At 37.6% G+C, this 22,500-nt stretch overlaps 3 protein-coding genes across 6 annotated transcripts in view; 2 read left to right on the top strand and 1 right to left on the bottom strand.

Annotated features, from left to right (window-relative positions):
* Nucleotides 1-9,240, top strand: part of LOC137970065 (charged multivesicular body protein 6-A-like) — a 9,328-nt gene extending 88 nt beyond the window's left edge. Inside the window, exons 1-9 of the mRNA XM_068816530.1 lie at nt 1-135; nt 969-1,013; nt 1,174-1,238; nt 1,698-1,785; nt 3,107-3,193; nt 5,474-5,539; nt 6,302-6,382; nt 8,195-8,258; nt 8,526-9,240. The exon at nt 1-135 is cut by the window's left edge and continues 88 nt beyond it. Of these exons, the coding sequence (XP_068672631.1) occupies nt 64-135; nt 969-1,013; nt 1,174-1,238; nt 1,698-1,785; nt 3,107-3,193; nt 5,474-5,539; nt 6,302-6,382; nt 8,195-8,258; nt 8,526-8,587 (630 nt within the window). The 5' untranslated portion in view covers nt 1-63 and the 3' untranslated portion in view covers nt 8,588-9,240. The remainder of the gene's footprint in view (nt 136-968; nt 1,014-1,173; nt 1,239-1,697; nt 1,786-3,106; nt 3,194-5,473; nt 5,540-6,301; nt 6,383-8,194; nt 8,259-8,525) is intronic.
* Nucleotides 9,241-9,424: 184 nt separating this feature from the next.
* LOC137970064 (probable tRNA(His) guanylyltransferase) lies at nt 9,425-14,142 on the bottom strand. Of its 4 annotated transcripts, none has more exons than XM_068816526.1 (7): nt 13,959-14,142; nt 13,653-13,784; nt 12,879-12,923; nt 12,409-12,578; nt 11,415-11,503; nt 10,784-10,891; nt 9,425-9,968 (listed from the first exon to the last, which is right to left on the bottom strand). In XM_068816526.1, the coding sequence occupies exons 1-7, from the start codon at nt 14,060-14,062 to the stop codon at nt 9,840-9,842; spliced, it is 777 nt and encodes a 258-aa protein (XP_068672627.1). In that variant the 5' UTR covers nt 14,063-14,142; the 3' UTR covers nt 9,425-9,839. The 4 variants fall into 4 exon arrangements, with proteins under 4 accessions (XP_068672627.1, XP_068672630.1, XP_068672629.1 ...); XM_068816529.1 differs by having other exon boundaries at nt 13,653-13,861; nt 13,959-14,126; XM_068816528.1 differs by having other exon boundaries at nt 13,653-13,884; nt 13,959-14,091.
* A 43-nt stretch (nt 14,143-14,185) lies between these two features.
* LOC137971066 (protein Njmu-R1-like) overlaps nt 14,186-22,500 on the top strand; it is a 15,041-nt gene continuing 6,726 nt past the window's right edge. The window contains exons 1-12 of the mRNA XM_068817793.1: nt 14,186-14,314; nt 14,377-14,523; nt 15,933-16,145; nt 16,804-16,884; nt 17,259-17,319; nt 18,182-18,238; nt 18,376-18,438; nt 19,094-19,158; nt 19,449-19,506; nt 20,239-20,329; nt 21,165-21,265; nt 21,995-22,065. Of these exons, the coding sequence (XP_068673894.1) occupies nt 14,211-14,314; nt 14,377-14,523; nt 15,933-16,145; nt 16,804-16,884; nt 17,259-17,319; nt 18,182-18,238; nt 18,376-18,438; nt 19,094-19,158; nt 19,449-19,506; nt 20,239-20,329; nt 21,165-21,265; nt 21,995-22,065 (1,112 nt within the window). The 5' untranslated portion in view covers nt 14,186-14,210. The remainder of the gene's footprint in view (nt 14,315-14,376; nt 14,524-15,932; nt 16,146-16,803; nt 16,885-17,258; nt 17,320-18,181; nt 18,239-18,375; nt 18,439-19,093; nt 19,159-19,448; nt 19,507-20,238; nt 20,330-21,164; nt 21,266-21,994; nt 22,066-22,500) is intronic.

Genomic DNA, 22,500 nt, shown 5'->3' with positions numbered 1-22,500 from the left:
TGCAGGGGATTCACAAAAAATTAAGCTTTGGGGCTCAGCACACCTGATCCGCACTTGGACAGTATGGGCTCTCTTTTTAGCAGGAAGAAAGAACCAGAAAGGCCTAAAATAACTGAACAAGACAAAGCAGTTTTGGTATGATTTTTTAAAATTACGTTACTAATCAGTAGAAAAGTTAGCCGAGCACTAAATAGGGAGACTTCAAGTCAAATCTAATATATGCACATTAGATCGCTGATAACACGGGATCGGAGAAGAACTAGATGACCAGCTCACTCAGGTACATCATACAAAACACGGGTCACAGATCACAAGTCACAGGACATTGTTTTACCAATACAGAAAGAGTCCTAAACATTCATTAAAGCTAACCTTAAGCCTAATTAGAAGAAAACCTTAGAAGACGCATCCTAAACATTCATAATAGCTAACCTTAAGCCTAAAAACTTTTCTTTAGGCCTAATTAGGCCAAAGGTTAGCTGTTATGAATGTTTTAGGATACTTTTCTTCTAAGCTAATTCCATGTCACGCAATCGTGGCCGGGTATTCTGAAGTTTAGCCGTAAATGGTTTGGGTTGTTTCTGTAAAACAATGACCTGTGACTCGTGACCTGCAGTGACCTGTGTTTAATTTTGTACCTGCCTGGATACACTGCACTATGTGCAAAATCGCCACTGCCTATATCTGTGCAGTACTTAGAGTGTGTTAGGAAATAAGAAATTTCTTTGTCATGTAAACAACTGGAATTCACTGAGTGTACTTTTGTGAATGTGTGTTTGTAATTATGTTAATTGTTCCAGGATTCAATACCTGGTTCCACAAAGCTGAAAAACGACCAAGAAAGTCTGAAAAGCCAAGTTTCTCCAAAAGGAGGGAAACAAAACTGGCCAGTGAGGTGCATGGTTCAGATCGAAATACTTTTCATCGTATACTCATCTTTTAAACAATCTTTGCTATGTTATCTTTAGGCCTTGAAACAGCAGAGGGATAAACTGAAACAGTACCAGAAAAAGGTGGGAAATTTAAAAACAAAAGTGTGAATCTGTTGTAATGAGAGTTCAAATCTCAAGTCTAATGGTGTTTCTTCCTTTGACATGTGTGCGTAGGTGGAAAGATTTTGTGCTATCATCTTCTGTGATAAAATTAAGTTTTGATTATTTTTCTTTGCCTCAGATACAGCTTAATCTTGAAAAGGAGCGACAGTTGGCAAAAAAGCTGTTGCAGGAAGGAAAGAAAAAGTGAGATACAGAATTCCGGCTGTGGTTCATTCAAACCTGTTGTTTATGCATACTATAAAATATGTAGTTATCACCTGAAATAATTTTTATTTTTATGAGGACAAAACATTTTTAGTCCTGGGAAAAGAAATCTTGCTTCATAATCATGGTCGCAATCTCCACCAAGGAGGACAAGTGGGTATCGTGACTCATGTCGGGAGGGGATGGTTGTAATGGAGTAAGCATCCTGCTGTCAGAGGAGAGTGTCATTACTTTGATTTGCATCATTGTACTAAAGGCAAAAGATTCTGTGACACTGTGCATGTACAACTTGACAGAAGCAATGCATGCTGCATTGTAGCACAAATTATCACATGAACGTAGTAGTAGTGTCAGCTATTGTGGTTTTTCATTTGTTTTGCGTAAACTGTGGAATCATTTTTTAGCAGAAGATAAATATATTTCTTTTACATCCACTAGTAAAGCAAAATTACTGCTCAAGAAGAAAAGATACCAAGAACAGACCCTGGAAAGAACAGATAACCAGTTAGAAAACCTAGAAAAAATGGTTTGTATTTATTAGGACTTAAATTTATGAAATAATTCATAGACTTTTCTCAGACAATAAAATTTACTTATTAGCAAGGCCAAGTAGATATACATACTTCAGTTATTTTAATGTAATGTTTAAAAAACGAGCAGCAATGTTTTATCAGGGTTTGAAAACACGTGGCGTAGCCAAGTGTTTTTAGACCCGATAAAACATGTGCTGCGAGTTTTTTGAACGGCTTAAAAAACATTCCACAACGAGTGCCTCTGGACTCAAACCAATGGTTCAAATTGTTAGAGGTGAATATTAGCATACAAGAAAAACAAGCTATGCCTTATTAGTATTCTTTATATAAAGAATACTAACGAGGAGTGTTTTAAAACTTTATAAAGATACATGTAAGTCATGCATAGTCATCATCATCACATGATTCTCAACATCCTCGTCAGCGTTTGACAATACTGCACTATTGACTCTATTATATGCATAGTGGATTGCAACTTTTATAAGTATGAGAGCTGCGCAGAAACATTTTCTTATCCTGAAATCAGGATTGAGGTGATAATTGAATTAGAGCTCATTGACAAATAAACTGTTATTATTATAATTAGAATTTAAGTGGCAGCACTACAAATAAGTATGTACAATAAACTGTTAGCCAAAAGGCCATCCCCTCTTTTTTTCTCATTTACTGTTGTCCAACCGACCCAAGTTTTGGCATTTTCAAAAAAAAAAAGTGATAACGTAGTTAAACCAATTTTCACTTTAACCCTTTCAGCCCCGAGGGTGCCAAATGGCACTTATAGATTTTACTCTGTCTAACGCCAGACGATTTTACTCGTCAATGGGGAACCCCTCGGGGCTTAAAGGGTTAAGCTAACAGCATCAAAAAACTATGTCCCCGTTTAAACAGTTCTTTGAATCTGACAAAATGAGCATTGTAACAACATAGAAAAAACAGGAACAAGAACAGGAACATTTTTACAGAATATTGTGCATTTTGTTCATCCAAATATGTAAATATTAACTTTTGTCGTCATCCTTATTGCCAACTTAGACAATGACATCCACCGACTTTTCCGCCATATTGATTTTGGGTTCATGTTGTTGTTGTTTCTAGGCTCCAAAGCAATGATGCTGGAGTACCAGGCATCCTTTTCCGAGACTTCTTCATCTTGTGATTTTTTTTTTTGTTTAATTTGTTTTTTTGTAATCCAACCGACGGACCCAATATCGGGAAACGCATTTGACGGTAAACGGAAAAAAAAGGGATGGCCGTAGTACACATGCTTTAAAAAATGTCCCATTACATACAACTATATCGCTTTTGCTACAACAGGTTCAAGATGTAGAATTTGCCCAAATCCAACTTAAAGTTGCTGATGGACTTAAGCAAGGAAACGAAGCATTGAAAAAAATGCATGAGGTAAATAGTCCATGACTGGTGTCTATTGATTTTTCATGACCAACTCATATGAAGTACCTGTTGAAATTTCATTGCCCATTACAAGAAGTACTGATTGAATTTTGTGACTGTCTTACGTGATTGAATAATAAGTTCCTGTTGGGTACCTCATGTAAGACAGAAAAAATTGCAATGGGTACTTCATGTAAGGAAGTCATTATCTGCAATGCACTTTTCACAAAAGGTCATCACTCAAGTAAGCCGCAAGTAATTTAAAAGACTGGACATCTCCATTATAATGGTTCCCTATGTAGTAATAGAGAGTGGCATGGAGTTATTGTAATGAAGAAAGTCAACAGTCATTATTAAACAATTATTGGATGAGGTTCAGCTGAGGCAGATAACACAGACACGAGGTTTTGATAATTCATGATATCATGCGAAAACCGAATTCAATAATTGTTTTATTATACATTTTCACATAATTCATCCTCAGAAACAAAAGCGAAGTGTTCAGCCATTTTGTTTCTGAGGAGAACACTCCAAGGGGCTTAGTAACCAGGCAGACGTTGAACTTCACATGATAAATGTAATATCTGCAGCAGATATTACATTTATCATGTCAAGTTCTCAAGCTATTGTGAATTGATTGAATGCTCTCGACCAATCAGATTTTTCATAGTGAGTCTGATGTATAATAAATTGTTTTAGCAGAGCAGCTCCATGGGTAAGAAAATATGTTAACCCATCTGAGCGAGAAAATTTGGTTTTGGTTACTGTTCGGCCATACGGCCATACGTACACCCACCTCTCCATGAATGCCAATGTGACCAATATCACATGACTATATCACAGGCTTAAGTTCAGTGCTGGAAATAATTTTTCTTTATTCAGAGTACATATGTCCTTTCAAATCTTCCTTTTGGTCGGACATCTGACAAATTGGCCCGGAAATAATGTATTGACTGATAACACCTTGAAGAAGACTCGAGATGTGTCCGATCATAATGTGAAATTGGCCAGACATTTTCAAAATTTGGTCGGACAATGTCCGATGACCTACTGTTATTTCCAGCACTGTAAGTTTAGAGCTCATCAAGGTCAGCTGTTTTTATTTTTTTTAATTTTACTGCTGACAAGGTACTGGGTTTCGATTGGATCACAGGCTCAAGCCAGGTTAAATTATTGTAAGAATATCAATTAATAGCCTGGGAATTTCACTTTTAGGTTTGGCGAAATCTTTATATAACTCTTTTATCAAGTTGTATAACATGATATTGTTCTTACACACGCATTAACTCTACTGGGTGTCATCTGTTTAAAATAGAATGCAAGTTCCTTGGGAGAATTTCATTTCTGCAAAACAAAGACCCCACTCAGCTACTCTTTCCTTTGTAGTTTGTCTTAGTTGGTTTTTAAATAGGTGTTAAGCTGTGGGTCTTAGGTCTGAGGTTTCCATTTTGTAGGCACCCTCAAGTTAATGAGAAACTTAGCATGCAGGTCCCAGGTTGACAAAAATAATAAATTTTACCATTGTAGCAAACAATATGCGGCCTAATCAAGAGTACATCCATGGATTTATGGAAATTAGCAAAAAATAGGTGTTAAGAGCAGTGTCCATTGTCAAGAAACTCTAAGTCTAGATGTAAAAGATATAATTAGGGGCTTGCTCAGCAAATCTGCACACTACTGCCATGCATCTGCAACTTGTCAAGATCTTCTAGAGGATGGTAGGCAAGATTCTGCTAAGTGTGAGCCCCTTTAAACGTTTTACGAGCTATAGCATGCTAAGCTGATTGAGCTGATTTCATCTACTGTCTTCATTAGGGGAGACCACTTGGGGAGGGGCCACACAATTACCAATTTCAGCAGGATGGGAAGGAACAGAGTGTTACATTATACAGATCCACTCTGATAGGCCTGAGCACAAAAGCAAAACTTAGTCTTTCAGGAATACCTTCAGGGCCTGGGCTGTTTTAGTTTTAATCTTAGGTAGTGTGATGTAAGCCTTAATATGAATCCCTTTTACAGGGGTTTCATTAAGTTTTAAAGTAGAAGGGACCTTGTGATAGAGTATAAGCGGGTACCCCTATGTATAGTCTGGCTTTTGATCTTCAGACCTCCTTTGAGCAAAGGGGGGTACTGTACTCAGCGTAGACAGGTGCTACAAAAATTTAGTACCCGGTTCCTGGCTTCTAATAAAACTCCTGCTTTTATGGAGAACAAGAGAGATTAGACAACATCACCACTGTTAAGGAGTGTGTATGTATACGTAATGATTTGCATTTGTATTTTCTTTAGATAATGTCAATTGAGGATGTAGAAAAGATAATGGATGAGACAAAAGAAGGCATTGAGTACCAAAGGGTGGGTTTATAAAGCATGCTTCATTCATCAGTCAAAGATCATCTCAAAGAGAAAAGAGAAAATGACAATTTTTTCTGTCACTATAATATTAATATTATATTCCCATCCATGGTCTTGGATGACGGCACTTTCCACCTTTGAGTTTAACATACGAGGACTGGGTGAGTTGGCAACTTCATACACATCAAATATACACAAGCTTAGTCAGGTCATTTATTACTGTTAATGATCCATCAACAGCAATAAGCGTATGTGGCACAGAAAGGTCAGGTCATGAAAAGAGGGCCTGTATGTGGTATGCCTCATTGTTTTAAGGGTGTGTGAACAAGAACCTTGAAAAGCACTAACATACATTTCGCTAGCAACCACAACCTGACTTCTGCTTGTTCAGTCACCTTTACCAATTGCGCAAATAGTCAATCTGATTAAAGGTTGTGTCTCGGTCAACCCTCAGCACCTTTTGCTAGACTGGTGGCCAACATTTGACCAATATGTGACAGGTAGGCCTGTTGGAAAATAGTAAATGTCATTCATTAACATTCAGTCATGGACAGGAAACAGCTTCGTCCTGTGGACTACTCCTTGGCAATCCAGCATCTCACATGTTCCATGTAGGGGGTAGTCAGGTCGGCTTAGTGGTTATCAACCTCTGGTGTCCTTCCCCTTTATTGAACTGAATGAATAAAGCTGCTGTTATTATTGTAGCTTCCTGGAGGCTCATTTTTTTTAAGAAATTAGTTTAAGTATTGTTGTTTTCAACAGGAAATTGATGAACTTTTGAGTGGAAGTTTGACCCAGGAAGATGAAGATGCTGTGTTAGAAGAGCTGGAAGAAATGACTAAGGTTGCTCTCTCTTTCTACAAAGCAATCATTAAACATGAATACACACTATCCAATGCTCTGCCTTTGTTTGAAGCCAACCAAGGGTAACTGATAATCCAAGATAGCAATCAACAGGCATAGCAAAACTGACACAGAGTGAAAGAGTGAGTGAGTGAGTGAATGAGTGAGTGAGGCTCCAGCAGTTGGCTAAGTAGCCTGACTTCTGGCTGTTAGACACAATAGCCCTTTTCACGGTTAGTTTTTCTCATTTGCATTACAATGTAATCTGGCATGTATGAGAGGCAATTTCAGGCTATTTTGTTGTTTTAACCCGAAACTGCCTCGCACCCACGTTAGATTACATTGTAATGGAAATGAGAAAAACTACCTGTGAAAAGGGCTATTGTGGTCTCATTCACACAGAAGTCCTTCAAGCTAATCCTGCCAAGCCGACCACATGCTGGAAAGGTCAGACCACAACACGGGAACTCTGTGCCCTACTCTTTTCAAATAGTGTGTGGTATCTCCGACTTATTGTCCTTATCCGAGAAGACTTGAAAGTCTAATCATGTGGAGATTTAGTTTCAAAGGCAGCACTTTCTCCTCAGTTATTTAAAGACCCTGAGTGTTGGTCCGGCCAGAGTTGAACTCACGATCTCCCCCATGACAGCCCAGTGCTCAACCAACTGAGCCTCCAGTGCACGGATAGAACCTCATAAAACAGATTTTAATGGCAATAGAAGTATTAAAGACAAAGAACATCTTTATAAAATAGAATTTCCATTTTCACTTCTTTGCATTTCTAGCAAACTGCAAACTTCCCTTGACTTGTGGCAGTATTATTCCTGCCTACATACATGTAAAATTCGGGAGATTATTATTAGGGATGACAAATGGTAAAATCCAAGACTCGCCAAGACACTGAGACCCTTATTTGCGAATCTGAGATAGAGACCAAAACATGCAAGACTTGAAACTGAAATAAATGCAATATGAACGAGACTTTGACACTCTTTCCAAAGGCTGTCGAGATTTCGAGATCAGATGAAAAGTTTCCCTGAGGGTAAGATTTTGGAGGTGCCATTCGCCATGGTGACCCCTATTATTTGTCTTTGGAGACATTACACTGAGTCTGCCATGCTGACGAGAATGGGTCAGATGAAACAAAGTTAGCACAAAGGGGGTGGAAATTTTCCCCAGCTTCTTGGAGCATGACTGCCAGTTACTTTCCAAATGGTACCACTACCCAGCTGCTTGCTCCTTCACCACTCTGTTTCTCCCTTACTAGTTTCATTTACACAGCAACTCAAAATCCACGATTGAAGCCTGCAGCACACCAGCAAGGACAGTACTGTGCCCTGATCCAATAATCTTCTTTCTTGAGATACTCCAAATGCTTACATTTAATCTGTCTTCAGCTTGATCTGCTGTCAGACAAACAACATCTTATAAAATACTATGGATGCGACAGACGTTTTTATTGATCAAATGATTACAGAGCCCTGTGAGCATCCACTGACACAAATGTCTTTGTCTTTAATTTTCTTTGAGGAAACAGTTGCTTGAAGTGCTTTTTTTGTTTTCATTAACTCATCGTCTTCTTCTCGCTTGTTATACAAACAACATACATCTACACATTTTATACCCCACTTTTCTTTTTGTTTCTACTCAATATATTTGCCCCAAATAATAATCTTCACAGTGTGAATTGGTTTAAGTGAGAATCATTTGATATAGTGGAGTGGATGGAGAGACAAATCGATATACATATGATACATGTATATTATTAGTTCTTATGATTCTCACGTATTATTATTATTTTTTTTTTGGTAGTCTATAGCAGAAGATGACCAAGAATTTCCAACAGAATTACCAGAAGTACCCACAAATGAACCTGGTAGGCACACAATTTTAAGATCGACTACAGAGCAATCCATTGTTCACTTAATTTAGCAACAAGTGTGCAGCAGAGCATAGGAAGTGCAACTGTGCAGCATTTTCTCATTCCAAACCTTTAATACTATACAACCTTACTTACAAAGTGCGATAATGAAAAAAAGTAGCAAAGCTGTCACATTCCAACAAATTCCTTGTTTGTGTTTTTGTTACTGTCTTGATTACACATTTACCTCAAGCCTAATGCTATAAAATTTCTGCAAAACAGGGGAGAAGAGGGCACCGAAAGCAAAAGAAACAAGGAGAGAAGCAGAGATGGTGCAAGCTTGAGTGTTACACTGAATTAAGCAGTCAGAAAATTGTTTGTTCACTGCCATCATAAATTATGTTTATTAATTCGGCATTCAGAACTCTGGGCACATCCAAAGAGCAAAAGTCATTGGATTGCTACAACAGTAAAAAAAGTTCTTTATAGACTCCAAGATACTATCATAACGGGAATGAATAATGTACATCAGTAACACAGGTCAATTAAATTACAAACAAAAGTTGGTAAATTATATTGCATGTGATTGAAGCCTAAATGCTAAAGGATTCACAAGGTTTTTGACTTACATTGTAGTTGAAAGTATTTCATTATAATGGAGTCAGTACTAGTGGTGTCACAACCAAGCAATATATAAAACGTTTTTTTTTTGCCAGTTTCTCTGTCAGACAAAAAGGAAGTTTCTTTGCATTTCTGACACAATAATTTGTCCGTTGATGGAAAATGTGATCCTTTTCTTATTTCAATTGTATGACATTGTATGATTAGTGTTCTATATTTTTGTAAAGCCATTTCATTAAGGAACCATTTGCTGCCCCTCTGGTTTGAAATTAGAGTGGTTAGGTATATTCAGATCTGATGGGGAAAGGGGTTGGCAAGATTGCCTCTCATCTAAACAGATCTCAAGAGAGTGGAAATAAAGCTGAAAATAATGTCATTATTATTTTAATATTGTATATCACTATAATAGATTTACATCAGTACTGATTTTGTGTTAGTTGTTCAAAATTTGTTTGAAACAAAAAAACATTGCAAGCAGTGCAGAGTTTGGTGAGCTTTCTTCTTTTTCATTACAGCGCGTCCACATGTAAATTATGCATAAGTTTTGTTGATGAAACACAAAATTGAAACACCCTGGTTATGTCAGTGTTGTTGTTTCACAAGAATAAAATGCACATCACAACAATACAAGTCATTCACTGCAAATTACCGTAATTCTATTTTGGAGAAGAAAACTTATGGAAGGTTATGTCAGTGCAGCTTTCACCTTCATATTTAGATACCATCCTGTATCAGAATATTACATGGACATCAACTGAGTGTTTATGAAGGGAATATCGTTGTAAAAAAGCAATACACAGGTTGTGTCAACTGATAATCCTCATGTAATTCAAATGTTGACCTTGACCTAAACAATGCAGCTTCAATATTGTGTATTGAGGTCTGTAGGGAGCTCCTGTGGTACTAGCAAAAGCTCATTTATTCTCAAACTCTCAGCTATTGGTTTCCTCCAACATGCATTTCCCCAAATGTGTGTTAACTGTCAAGAATATCTACATGTTCATTCCAAAACATGTCGCCTATAATGTCGGTGTGGTGTACTGCAACTTGTCTCCTGGCTTTTTGAACATTGTCAGCTTGACCAGACTCGCTTGTGTCACTGATCTATAAAGATAGGAATGAAGTAGTAACAGTATTTAAGGACGGTGCCCACTGTTGTTATTGCGCATACGTTCTGCACATCTCGAGGTACTCAGCTTCCTATCAGTGATGCTTACTAAATACAGTGATATTTTTGCGTGGTTTGAAACTATCTGGAGAAACTAGATCTTAGTAAGTACTCGGTATCCAAAAAGAAAATTGGGGGTAACCATGCATTCTTGACAGATAATTAAGCTTCAATTATCAATCAATTATTCATCAATTATCTTTTAAAAATGTGTGGTTACCCCCAATTTGCTTTTTGGATTTCAATAACGCTTGTTAAGATCTACATTTCCCGCATGATCATAAACCAGGGCAAAAATACCTTTGAATTAGTAGGCACAGTCCTAAAGAATTTTTCAACAAGAAGGATAAGAAACCTAACCATCAGTGAAGGTTGATGTGCTGATTCATATGAAAACTAAAATTCTGAAAAACAAATCTGTTTTTGAGTCACACTAAACCACCCTAAAACTTTTTTTGTAAAGGAGAAATAAATGAATTATATGCGTTGTTGTCAATCGTTGTATTGTGCAACATTTCGAAAAATAATTTCAACAAGGGACTTTAGAACCATTTTGCACAAGAATGGACAACATTAAGTTCCTTTTTAAATGGCTACTGGATTTATAACAATGTCTAAATCTCAGTTCAGACAGTTTTGCCAAAATTTTGTGAGACCCCAAATCCTAAGCTTTGATTACAGGATTTCCTTTCTCAGTAGTATCAGTCATACAGCGCTGAGTGTAAGCTACCACAACACATTCTTTTCTTACCTTCTCCCAGATGAGTACGGATCCTTTGCGATATATTTGAGGAAGGTTGTTGTAATTTATGTTAAATTCAGAGAAGAGTATCTCATTCTTGTCACCGGACACTGTTCCCTAAAAAATACAGATGTCATTGACTGGATACATAATAACATCAGAAGGATCCAGGGAAGGAAGGGTTGAATCTTGACAAAACAATTCACAGTATTGTATGAAAGGGTGCATCTGACACAAACAATTTCCATTTTCACATCTTTCCATTTCTAGCAGACTGCAAACTTCCCTTGACTTGTGGCAATATTATTCTTGCCTACATACATGTAATTAAGATCCGGCAACATGATTACTTGTTTTTGGGTATATTACACTGAGTCAACAAAGCTGAAGGGAATGGGTCAGATCAAACGAAGTTAGCACAAAGGGGATGGGAATTTCCCATGACTGTCAGTTACTTTCAGAATGGACCCACTCCCTCCCAGCTGCTTTGCCCCTTCACCACTTCGTTCCTCCACTACTACAATTGTAATTTTATTTACACAGCAACTCAAAATCCAAGATTAACACAGTGCAGCACAACAGCAAGGGCATTGTGCCCTGATCCAATAATCTTCTTTCTTGAGTTATTCCTAATACTTACATTTAATCTGTCTTCAGCTTGGCCTGCTGTCAGGCCACCTTGCTGTACCAAGCACCAAAAGCATGTGTTGTAAAGATTGTTAATATGACCTGAAAAATAAATTTGATCTCTAAAATGGCTTCTATTAAGATGCAAGTCGACCTCAACAGTGTTGATAAAACATGGTGAAATACTTTACTAATTGAAGGATAGAGCGACCAAGTGACTGATCAAAAATAATAATTAATATTGATCCATCAATTTCTTGATTCTCCAGGCAATTTTCAAATGTTGACTTGTGTTTTTGGCTATACTTGTTATACAAGAGAATTGTTTTACACCTGAAGGACGAACCTCAGAAGTGCCATTTCTTGTACAATTACTCTCTTCTCCAGAACTCAGAGAGGGAGAGAGATGTGAATGTAAACAAATTTGTAACACTGAGCTCTTGCTTGAAATTCAAAAATTGTTTCTAGTCAACACAATGGCAGAAATGTCAACTACTGGAGATCTAAATCTAGAGATTTTTTCTTTGCATCAAGCCTCCCTGTCATCGACCCACCCACCAACCCAGAAATTCTACCATACCAGAACTTGGGTAGAGTCTGCTTATGAGCCAAGTGGCCCATTAGGCCGGAACTTATCCCGGTTTCTGTAGCATGAAGCGACTACACTGTAGGAGTATTTCTACTCCCCCCTGGATGAGATGGTAGCCCAACGCAGGGCTTGACACCCCCTAAATTACCTCCCCCTCCCACCTCCCCACTTCAACAAAAAATTTGGATTTGGGTCAACCCAGTATCAAATTGCAAGAACTAACTGGGACACTCCCAGATAATCTGGGAGAGTTGACATGATTATATGCAATTGAGTGATAAGCATGTGTTTGGATGAAAACAATTTGTTATATGAATAACAATGGCAACAAAATAATCTATCAATATTAATTCTTGGCAAGAATCTTCCAATGCTATGTTCATGGCTAAATTCAATAACATTGGCTACATTTACTCACAATCTGCTTGTCTCCAGCTCAAGTAGTCTCTCAAATTTTTCTCTGCGGGATACAAAACAACTCGCCCATCAAACATGGGTGGATAAAGAAGTTCTTGAGACATGAAGAAGTGGCTCCAGTAAAATACGTAAGACGATGAGAACAATGACACCAAATTAGTCACTAACTTGCTGGAAAAAATGTACAAAGAATGAAAAGCTCAGAGGTTAATCTTCTAAACATTTTTTTTTAGCAAGGGTTGTCAAGGCAACTAACATTTTGGTTCATGTAAATGTGGTGTTTTTGACTGATGTGGATCTTTCATGAAATCACCATGCAAACATCATGATTTGTTTACGGTGCACTGCTTTGACAATACCGTACATTGTAACACCTTCAAAAATCATGACGGAAATACTTGAATGCCATAATGATATGCCAGTTTTCAAAATGAAAGCATTTTTGTTTTTAAGGGTTACTATTTAACCTACCTTGCTCTTCTACTAAATTGCGATGTGCTTCTTTTAAAAACTAAACTAAAAGACAAAACGTATCATGTTGGGTTTCTCTTGTTAATACATTAATTTGTCTCCTTACCCATTTAATCCTTCCCTCTAATACCCCCACACAAAAACTGGCATGAGCTTCCCTCCAGAAATAATGCATTTCATGGGACCAGTGAACTCACAGGGTTTTCAAATGAGAGTAATAACATTCCCAAGCATTATACCATTTTTATATCTTTAAAATCCCTTTATAATCCCTTTTGTTATTACCACTGACAAGTCACCAATGAGTTTACCCCATGTGCATTGCAATGACTTGTTTGCTCACATAACCAGTTGCTACAAGAGTTATGAAGCTGTAGGGGCAGCAGTATCTGCAGCCACAGCCCTAACCGTAGCTGCCCACATAGTAGTAGTGGTAGTAGTAGTAGTAGCAGTAGCAGTAGCAGTAGCAGTAGCAGTAGCAGTAGCAGTAGCAGTAGCAGTAGCAGTAGCAATAGTAGTAGTAGTAGTAGTAGTAGTAGTAGTAGTAGTAGCAGTAGTAGTTTGTTCTTTGTTTTCTAGTTTTTTCCTTCTTTTCTTAGTTGCGAACTAACCCAAATATTGCAAACAGTGCAGATACTACTAGTGAAAGTACTGCATTAAACAGTGTCAGTAGTTTAATGTAAATAGCGTACAAAAACAACTGATAATCAGTTTTGAAAAAATGTGCATATACACAATGGAATAGTATTTCAAGTATTCATCAAGTTACAGCACCTGAATTCATCACTTTGTCCATAAGCAATCACTACATCAGTAAATTCCTTCATCACGGTTTCTGCACATTTATTCATGAGCAGCAAGGCTCTTTGGTCATTTGGTTTCTCAAAATTATGCGCATCTGAGAATCTGAGAAAGACAGAGAGCTAGAGACCATTCCTTTTCTAAATTCAGGTACACAGCGTAAAGTTTCCTGGGCTCAAAGCCTGAAATCGAATATAATGAAATACTACAAGAAGGAATTTATTAATTTTAAATGCATGCGTACTTGCTTGGTTTCCAAAATTTTACATGAAAGTTTACCTATGAAAGTTTCTTCCATCGATCCGAATGACGATCCAACAATTTAGAAGGCAGTGGTCATTTTGTTCAAACTTCCTAACATATTCATACTTGCTTTTCGCCATTTATCAGGGAATATTTTGTTGGAAAGTTTAGAAAATTTACTTTTCGCGCATAGCCGCCATTTTTTATAATCTTAGTGCCCAATCCTAATTGAGGCTTGGCTAGGGAAGAACGTCATGCTGGCCCCCATATAGGGCCCTTACTTTTAACATGGTGGACGTCGAACAACAACAACAGCCAAGTGCTGACAAACCAAGATCGTCAACAAATGATGATTTCCATGGATTTGCGCTTTACAAGTTTAAAGCACGCAGGTATATTACGGTTTTATCTCAAGATATGTTTTGGTTTATGTTTAATGTTTCGGTTTTTGTAGGCCTAATAATGGAGACACGCAAAAGAAACAAAACGACGATGAAAAAGTTGACGGTGGAGTGTCAAGTAAGGGTGCATCAGAGGAGACGGGTGAGGACTCTGTGGCGGATTTTCTGCGGAAAGAGGCAACAACTAATAACGATTTCAGGTAAAATGTACATGTTTCATTACTTTCCTACTATCGATCTTTGAGATACCCGTATCACCATCAGATTCTTGATTTTGTTTGCCAACGTGAGCCAACGTTGATATGCAGTGCAGTAGCATGCTTGTTCGTTAATACCCAAAAAATGGATAAAAAAGTCACGCACATGAATATCTACTCAAAAACGTTAACACGTTCCCTCCCTGCAAGTGTGTGTGAGTGTGCTTTGCTAGAAGGCAGGTCCAGTCCTATATATAGCTGTAGCACGCCTCTTAAAATTACTATAGTCTTTGACTGAGTCCAACATCCCTATTCAATCCATCACCCTGGGTGTCTCTTGCCTTCGATTCTCCCTTAGTAGATCACCATATTTTAATGTGTGCCCCAGCCATCTCCTCTGTCTATTCCTAAGAGTACTTATTACTCAAATATTTTACCCTGACAATTCCAGATGACTGTAGTTTTCCCTTTAGGAGTCAAAGGGTAATAACTACTTGTTGTGCTATTAATTTTGAAGACGTGACATGGCCCAGTTGTTGGGACACTGGATTTGCATGTTTTCAAGATGGGTTTACCATTAAAAAAAAAGGAAAGGAAAGGAACTTTATTTTAAATAAAGTGTCTAATCTTCTAGCGCTGTAGAGCACTAATCAGGGACACTGTAAATTGAAATTAACAAGTTAACGTAAATCAAGTCAAATGTTGGTTTTTCAGGAGAGGAGAAACCGGAGTACCCGGAGAAAACCCTCTCGGTGCAGAGTAGAGAACCAACAAACTCAACCCACATATATATGACACCGAGTATGGGAATCGAACTCGGGCCACATTGGCGGGAGGCAAGTACTCTCACCACTGCGCCAAATCTCATTTTGACTAGTGGCTGAATTTGTCTTCAGAATTCCTGAAGTTAACTCTACGATAATTTGTATTCAGCCATTTCGTTTGCTCCTGTCAGTTGGGCCTTTTAATCATCGTTTGTTTGGATTGTTACTCTGTTATATCTGGATGGCTTTTTATCTAGCTTGTTAGCAAACTGCAATTCCACTGTTGACAAAGGGTCTACAATAAATTATCTCATTGTTAAATTTCAATTATTGTTCTGGTGATTTCATTCAGTTAAGGATGGTGGCAGTACTAATTTAAAGGTATTTTTGTGCGGTTTATTGATATGCCAAAACCCGAGTGTCTCGAGATGCATAGAACATAATGTGCAATAACAATAGTTGGCATTGTCCTAAATTATGTCCAGCAATATTCCTGTTTTAAAGCAACTGTTTTATGTTTTTTTCTAACTCCCTTCTCCCATTTTCTCTTTATGTGCTTTAACTGGAAATACTCTTGAAAAAAAGGCCTTCTAGTCAACATTTTTATGAAGAAAAACAAATCAAAGAAACATTGTTTTGTCATTGTAGCCTGTCCCTTTTGAGTACAAATTTATCTGGAGAGCAAGAAACAGAACTGAGGACATTCATGGCTAAGCGACTCACCAGAGGACCGTTGTATAGCGGCAGCGGACATATCAGCACCCTAGAGGAATTTTTTCCTGATCAATCAGCAATTTGTTATTACTGTTTACTTAGAGGTGGAAAAGAGACTGGCGAAGAAGACAACAAAAGTCAACAAATGTAAGGTTTGATTGATTGCTGGTCACATTACATTCAAAAAAATATGCCTTGTGTATGATTGACATCATCTGCAGGGAATGACTCAATTTTTCTCAAAACTCAAAATTAAATAGGCTGAGTTTGTGCTGGCTCTTTACCCTGCTCCAGGGATGTTAATAAGGGCCGGTGGCCGGGCAAAACCACTGGCTAGTAAGCCTTCTTCAGCCAGCTCCTTTTTCATCATTTTACCACCAGTCAAGAAACTCAAAGAAACTTAAAACATTCTTCTCCCTGTTTTGAATGGAATTGACGGCATACTCTTCAAACATTAAATCATGACAAAACTACTCACGCTTGGTTGTTCCTGTGAATAGTTCCCATTCTTGCAATTAATCTGATGAAACATGACGTCCGAGAAAGAATGTTTTTCCGTCCTTAGTCAAGTTTCGTGGCCATCCACTTTTGATTATAAGCCTTCTACTTTCAAATAATATTGACAGCCCTGCTACTCAAAGAGTTTTTCTCTTCCTTCTCCTCCTCCTCACTGTATCAAAATTGTTTTGATTTTGAATCCACATTCATCAACTATCTCACATTTGATTCTACAAGTCATTACTCTACAGATTGCATTTGATCAGTTATTGCATCAATCAGGTATCTGTGATTTTGTGAATTACAGGGACTCTCTTGAATATGGAAGCTACCTTTCTAAGGATTATGTGATTTGTCTTGTTTCTGGTGGAAAAAGTGGACTTGACTTGTATCCTTTGATGTACATGTATGTTCAGTCATTTTTCTGGAACATGGTTCTCTCTTTCCTCATACTTATAGACCATATAGTGTCACCTGTAAGAACTTATTGCAAGTATAAATTGTATAACTGTTTTAAATAACATGAATATTTATGAGGTGGATTGAAGAAACTAATAATATTGAGAGACTGCTTTCAGTTTTGTATTGATGGGTTTTTTTTTTTTTCGTACGTTTGCTCAGACCCTGTAATTGTAAAAGTTCAACTCTGTGGACGGATTTCATTAGCCTGCTTCGCAGCCTAAAAATGGCTGCAAAGGAGGCTAGGATTCCATATGTCTATCATATTCTTGTTCTAATAAAAATCCATAACAACAAAGCTAGATTTCAGAAGGAATTAGATGAGTACAGTAAAGGACTTCTACCAAGCATTGACAGATATTGTGTAAGTTCCAGTGACTCACAGAACTGATGCAGTCGACTCCTCATAACTCAAACCTTCAAGGGAAATTCAGAAAGGTTCGAGTTAAATGTACCCAAAACCAACTAAACCTGAACTGGACTGACACGTTTTGTGTAATGCAAAAAAAGGACAAAGATTACAGGGCTGCATCAAAATAAATTAAATGTTTTCACTGTGTTTTGAACTGCAGTACACTGTTTGTTTTGATTTATCACATACTGACAGATGTGGTTGGGGTTATGGAGGGTAAAAAATTATACTGTTTGTTTTGATTTGTCACACACTGACAGACATGGTTGGGGTTATGGAGGGAAAAAGTTGTAGAGAATGACCTGAAGGGAAACGAAAAAATCGCTTCGAGTTAACAGGAGGTTCGAGTTATCGAGGGTGCAAGTTTCCGAGGGTAAAATTACAGTAGATTTGTGACAGAAATCCAGGGGAAATCAATATTGGTTCAAGTTAACACGAGGTTCGAGTTAGCAAGAGTTCAAGTTCTCGGGAGTCGACTGTATTTTTTGCAAACATGAGAAAGATTGCTTTTTACCCCTTGAAGACAAGAGGCTGGCCACAGTCCATTAGACTACCCTATTTCAGTAGCTTCTACCATAATTACAGCAGGGGTGGGTGCCACTCCATCCACATGCATGCACAACTAATGTCCCTTGTAATACTGATACTCCTTTTACTTATCTCAAATGAATGGAAGGCTGATTGAACTTTGGAGTGCATTTGCTGGGATTCAAACCCAGAGCAGAGGGATGCAGTCCATGAGCACTTAATCCACTATATTGTGCTCAATTTAGTGAAGAATTTTGCTTAACTTTCCATTTTATTTTTGTTCAAGGAATCACAAGATGTGCAGGAAAGCTTCAAGCATCTTGAAGAATGGTATGATGAAAATGTAAGCACTTTTACATTTTAAATGAGCAATATTCAGTTTCTATACCATTATAATAATAATTATTATTATATACCTGTCCAGTAACCACATAATTTTATTATATGCAGTGAATAATGCATCTATTTATGTCTTTATAGGTAAAATTTGTATGTCGATGCACAAGCATGTTAAAAGAACATCTGGCCAGCATAATACAATTGGTGAGACCAATTGCAACAGTTTTTATACAAAAAATAATTCAGATTTGCCACATTAAAAAGATAGAGCACATGAAAACAAAACAGCAACAGGTTTCTAACAGATTAGGAAATGTTCAACTTCATCGTGTACCAATATATTGAGAATTCTTAAAGTTATCAAACTACAAAAAAGATTGATCTAGTAATAATGCATTACAGGACCAGATAATCCATGAAAGAATAATGAACCTTGTGCTTGCTTATCTTGCCCTAACTTTACAACATACCTCTCCGCTTAAGACGCAGAAGTTGGAAAGCTAATGTTTGCCATTACGACTTCATGTCAAGCCGCAGGGCATGGCCTATGCAAGTACCCATCAGGAACCTGTTTTTTTCTTGGTCTCCACCCATAGCTCCGAAAAAACAGAGCAAAGACAAGGTGCTTGAAGCATAGGAAGCACTTCTAATAATTATTGTTAGTAATATTATTGGTTAAATAAATAATATTATTGAAATAATTTTGGAAACTTTGTAGTTGTCATGAAACCAAAGCTATCCCTAACCATATTTCAAAAAGCTTTGCCCAGATAGCTATAAACTACCCTAGCTGGGATTTTATCAGTGGCAGCCTTGTTGTTCACTCAGATCATTGTATAATTTGTATCTTACTTCACAGGGTCTGTTAGGTGGAAAGTTACAAGTAGATAATGAAGATACAAGGATGCAAAAGGATTTTAAAATGTTAGTAGTAGACTTAATTAATATAGAATGTAATATTATTGTTTAGTATAAATACACAGGTGATTATACAAAATCGCGTGCTCTCATTGGCTCGCTATCTCGGATTATCAGCCGATAATCACCTTGATGGACAAAATGGATGCCTGTAGTCGTCGTTTTGCCACTGTAAGTGAAGATGATTTTGCGTTGAAATGTTTTTTGAAATAATCACCCGTGTATTTATACTAAAACAATTATGAATAATAACACTATTTTGTATAAATAGGAAATACCCCCTCTGATAATTTCAGGTTTGTTGATGCTTGTAGCACTGCAAATGTATTGGACAGCCTAAATGGCACAAAAAAGGTAGGAGCTACATCTCATGTCCTTTTTCCTTTGTCTTGGTGCTTCAATTCATTCCTGTTTAATTTTCTTCAGGAATATGAGATGGGAAGGACACCAGATTTGCATGGAAACAATTCAAGTTCAAATTGTGCCAAAACTTCCCAGTAGAGTTGTCATTTATGGTCTTGGATTTGCATCCAAACTCCATTCTTTGTAAATCGCCAGCTAGAAGGGTATATTTAACAGGGTTGTGTCCCCTATACACTTAATACTATAAATAAAACTCTGTAAAATATTGTTGTTTACCTGAGTTTGGAGAAAAATGAAATTCCAACAGATCGATTATTCTGTTTGGTAAGCAAAATGAGGCGATGTGACTTCTTGTTAACTAGTATGAAGGATTTATTTGCATGCGATTGTCTTGTGTTTTGTCAGCCCATGGCTTCCTGAGATACCCAAGTCCAATAAGGAAAAAAAGAAGTCAACAAATCTACAAATTTAGACAATTTATAGCATCAAAGTACCAGACACAAAATGGTAAACAACCAGACAAATCGTAGGGCCTCCTACCTCAAACAAAAACCCTGCGCATATCCTGGGGATATAACTTGCAAATATTTTTGCAAAAGAAAACATGCTATTTTTTCTGCTTGGAGTTGGAAAATTTTCTCAATGTTCATTGTAATCCTCTTTTGTTCTAATTTAATCTTCACTCCATACACTTCTATTTAAAAGTTTTCTTTCTGTTTCTAGAACACAGAAGATTTAGCCGAGTGCTTCGCAATTATACCCATGGAAATCGTTTTAAAAACCGATGGCATAGTGTGCAGTCTCAGTAATAAAGGTATTAGCTAGGGCATTCAAATTGTTTTAAAAAACGGATACTGCCAGACTTAAAATACTGAGTTACAATACAATACCATACTTTATTTACCCACGCTACATCTAGGAGTGATAAAAACTTGTTAAAACGCGTGTGAAAATAAAATATATACGAAAAAAATAATTAAAAATTACTATTACAAAGAACTGTTTATGTTTTAACTATGTACAAATAAAGCTAAAATCTGTGACATGCTTATGTCTTTGTCTGTGTTTAAGTCCCTCTTTATCTGCTTGATGGATTTACTCTGGATTGTCCATTGATTAAACACTGTGGATGGATTTATTTTTTAAAACACTTTATTTAACTCTCAGGCTCACTGGTATGTAGCTGGGCACAAGTCCTGTCCTAATTCAGGAGATTGCAAATCAATTCAAATCGAATTAAATCCGATCTAAGTAGGTGGGTTTTTATGAGATGATAAGCTGAGAGCGGCCAGAGAAAAACCAATCACAGTCGAGAAGGCAACCCCTATATTATGACACAGATGATCAAACCCAGACACATGGTGGAAGAAAAGTGCTATTAACTCTGTACCAACACTGCATTAAATATCCACCAGTAATCTGCATAGAAAGTAGGGTTACAAAAATATGGATCAAGGCAACATTGGGAACTGGACTGAGCAAAACGTCAAGGAAAGTGGATGGTTTCTCTGCTTTTCCTTGCATTTGTTATAGCTCGCAAGAGACTGTTCTTTACACCATGTATGCCACGAAACGACAAGTTAGAAATTTTTATTGCTGCTCTGTGAGATACCATACCCCTCTGACCCTCTCTTGCCTTTATCTTTCAGTCACAACCCGTTTTTGTCGAGAATGGACCAAAACTATGATGAGTGGTGAAGTGGACAATCCCGTGTTTCTTCGTCAGGTCATTGAGAACTACAAACTTAGGGTAGGAAAGGAAAGGAACTTTATTTAAGTGTCTAGTCGTTTTAGCGCTGGAGCATTAATTGGGTACACTGTAAACTAATAATAATAATAATTGACCTCTTTAGCTTGCATGTTTTGTTTTCCCATTTCAGACCACGTGATGTTACTCTAGGGAACAGTTTCTTTCAAATGTCGTCTTATGCACGTGCATATCTATGCATAAATGATAAAAAAACAAAAGGAAAATTCCCTTGGGGACATCACATGGTCTGAAATGGGAAAACAAAACGTACAAGCTAAAGAGGTCAATTGTCGCCGCTAATCGCTGTCGCAAGTACAGCAACGACGCAGCTCAACAAGGTCGAACCGAAAGCATACAATGGCGCCTCTGGCAGCCGCTATACAGTTCATGTGTGACCTTGGAGCACAGCTTACAGCCAGCTTGAATCAGCTTTATGTTGGTTTTTGCTGAGGGGAGAAAACCATGGAACCCGGAGGGAACCCCTCGAAGCAGAGAAGAGAACCAACACAAACTCAACCCACTTATATGGCGTCGGGTCCTGAATCGAACCTAGGGCACATTGGTGGCAGGTGAGTGCTCTCACCACTGCGCCATCCCTTAATTTGGTGGTGTGCTTCTTATTTTAAACTTCCTTTGCTCTCACTGACTGTATAGTCATGACTTTGGATGTATTCCGCACCATTGAACAAACTTCAGCAAGATTATAATCGTATGTTTTGTTTGTTTTAGGTTAATCATGATATGAATACACTAAGGAGACTTTTGAGACAAGCCGAAATGGATCACTACGCCTTGTACAGGTAATTAAGTTTGAAATATTATTATTAATGACAGGCAGGAGACAATGAATAGGGAAGTACAACTTTATTACTCTCGTGGAATGGCATTTTTACAGACCGAGTTATTTTTAGATTGATTGTACCCGTGAAACCAGACCTTGCGAGCTAATCACAAGTCTTGCATAAGAAATTATTAAGGCTGGGACACACTAGGCGACAAGTTGCAGTGACAGGTCTCTGCTACAAGTCGCTCCGTGCCTGTGTACACACAGTGCAACAACGCTGCTTTTGCTAATTTTGTCGCTGCGATTAGTCACACGATATCAAACTGGTTTGAATTTCGTGCGACTGATCGCGGCAACAAAATTCTGCCGCAGTGACAATGATTTTCATAAAATTAACTGTGTCACACTAGGAGAATTGTTGGAGCGACTTGTCCCCATGACTTGTCCCCGC

The sequence above is a fragment of the Montipora foliosa genome, chromosome 9, assembly GCF_036669935.1.
Source record: "Montipora foliosa isolate CH-2021 chromosome 9, ASM3666993v2, whole genome shotgun sequence".
Lineage (NCBI taxonomy): Eukaryota > Metazoa > Cnidaria > Anthozoa > Scleractinia > Acroporidae > Montipora > Montipora foliosa.
Note: the sequence above shows the minus strand (reverse complement) of the source record. Positions and strands in the feature narration are given on the sequence as shown.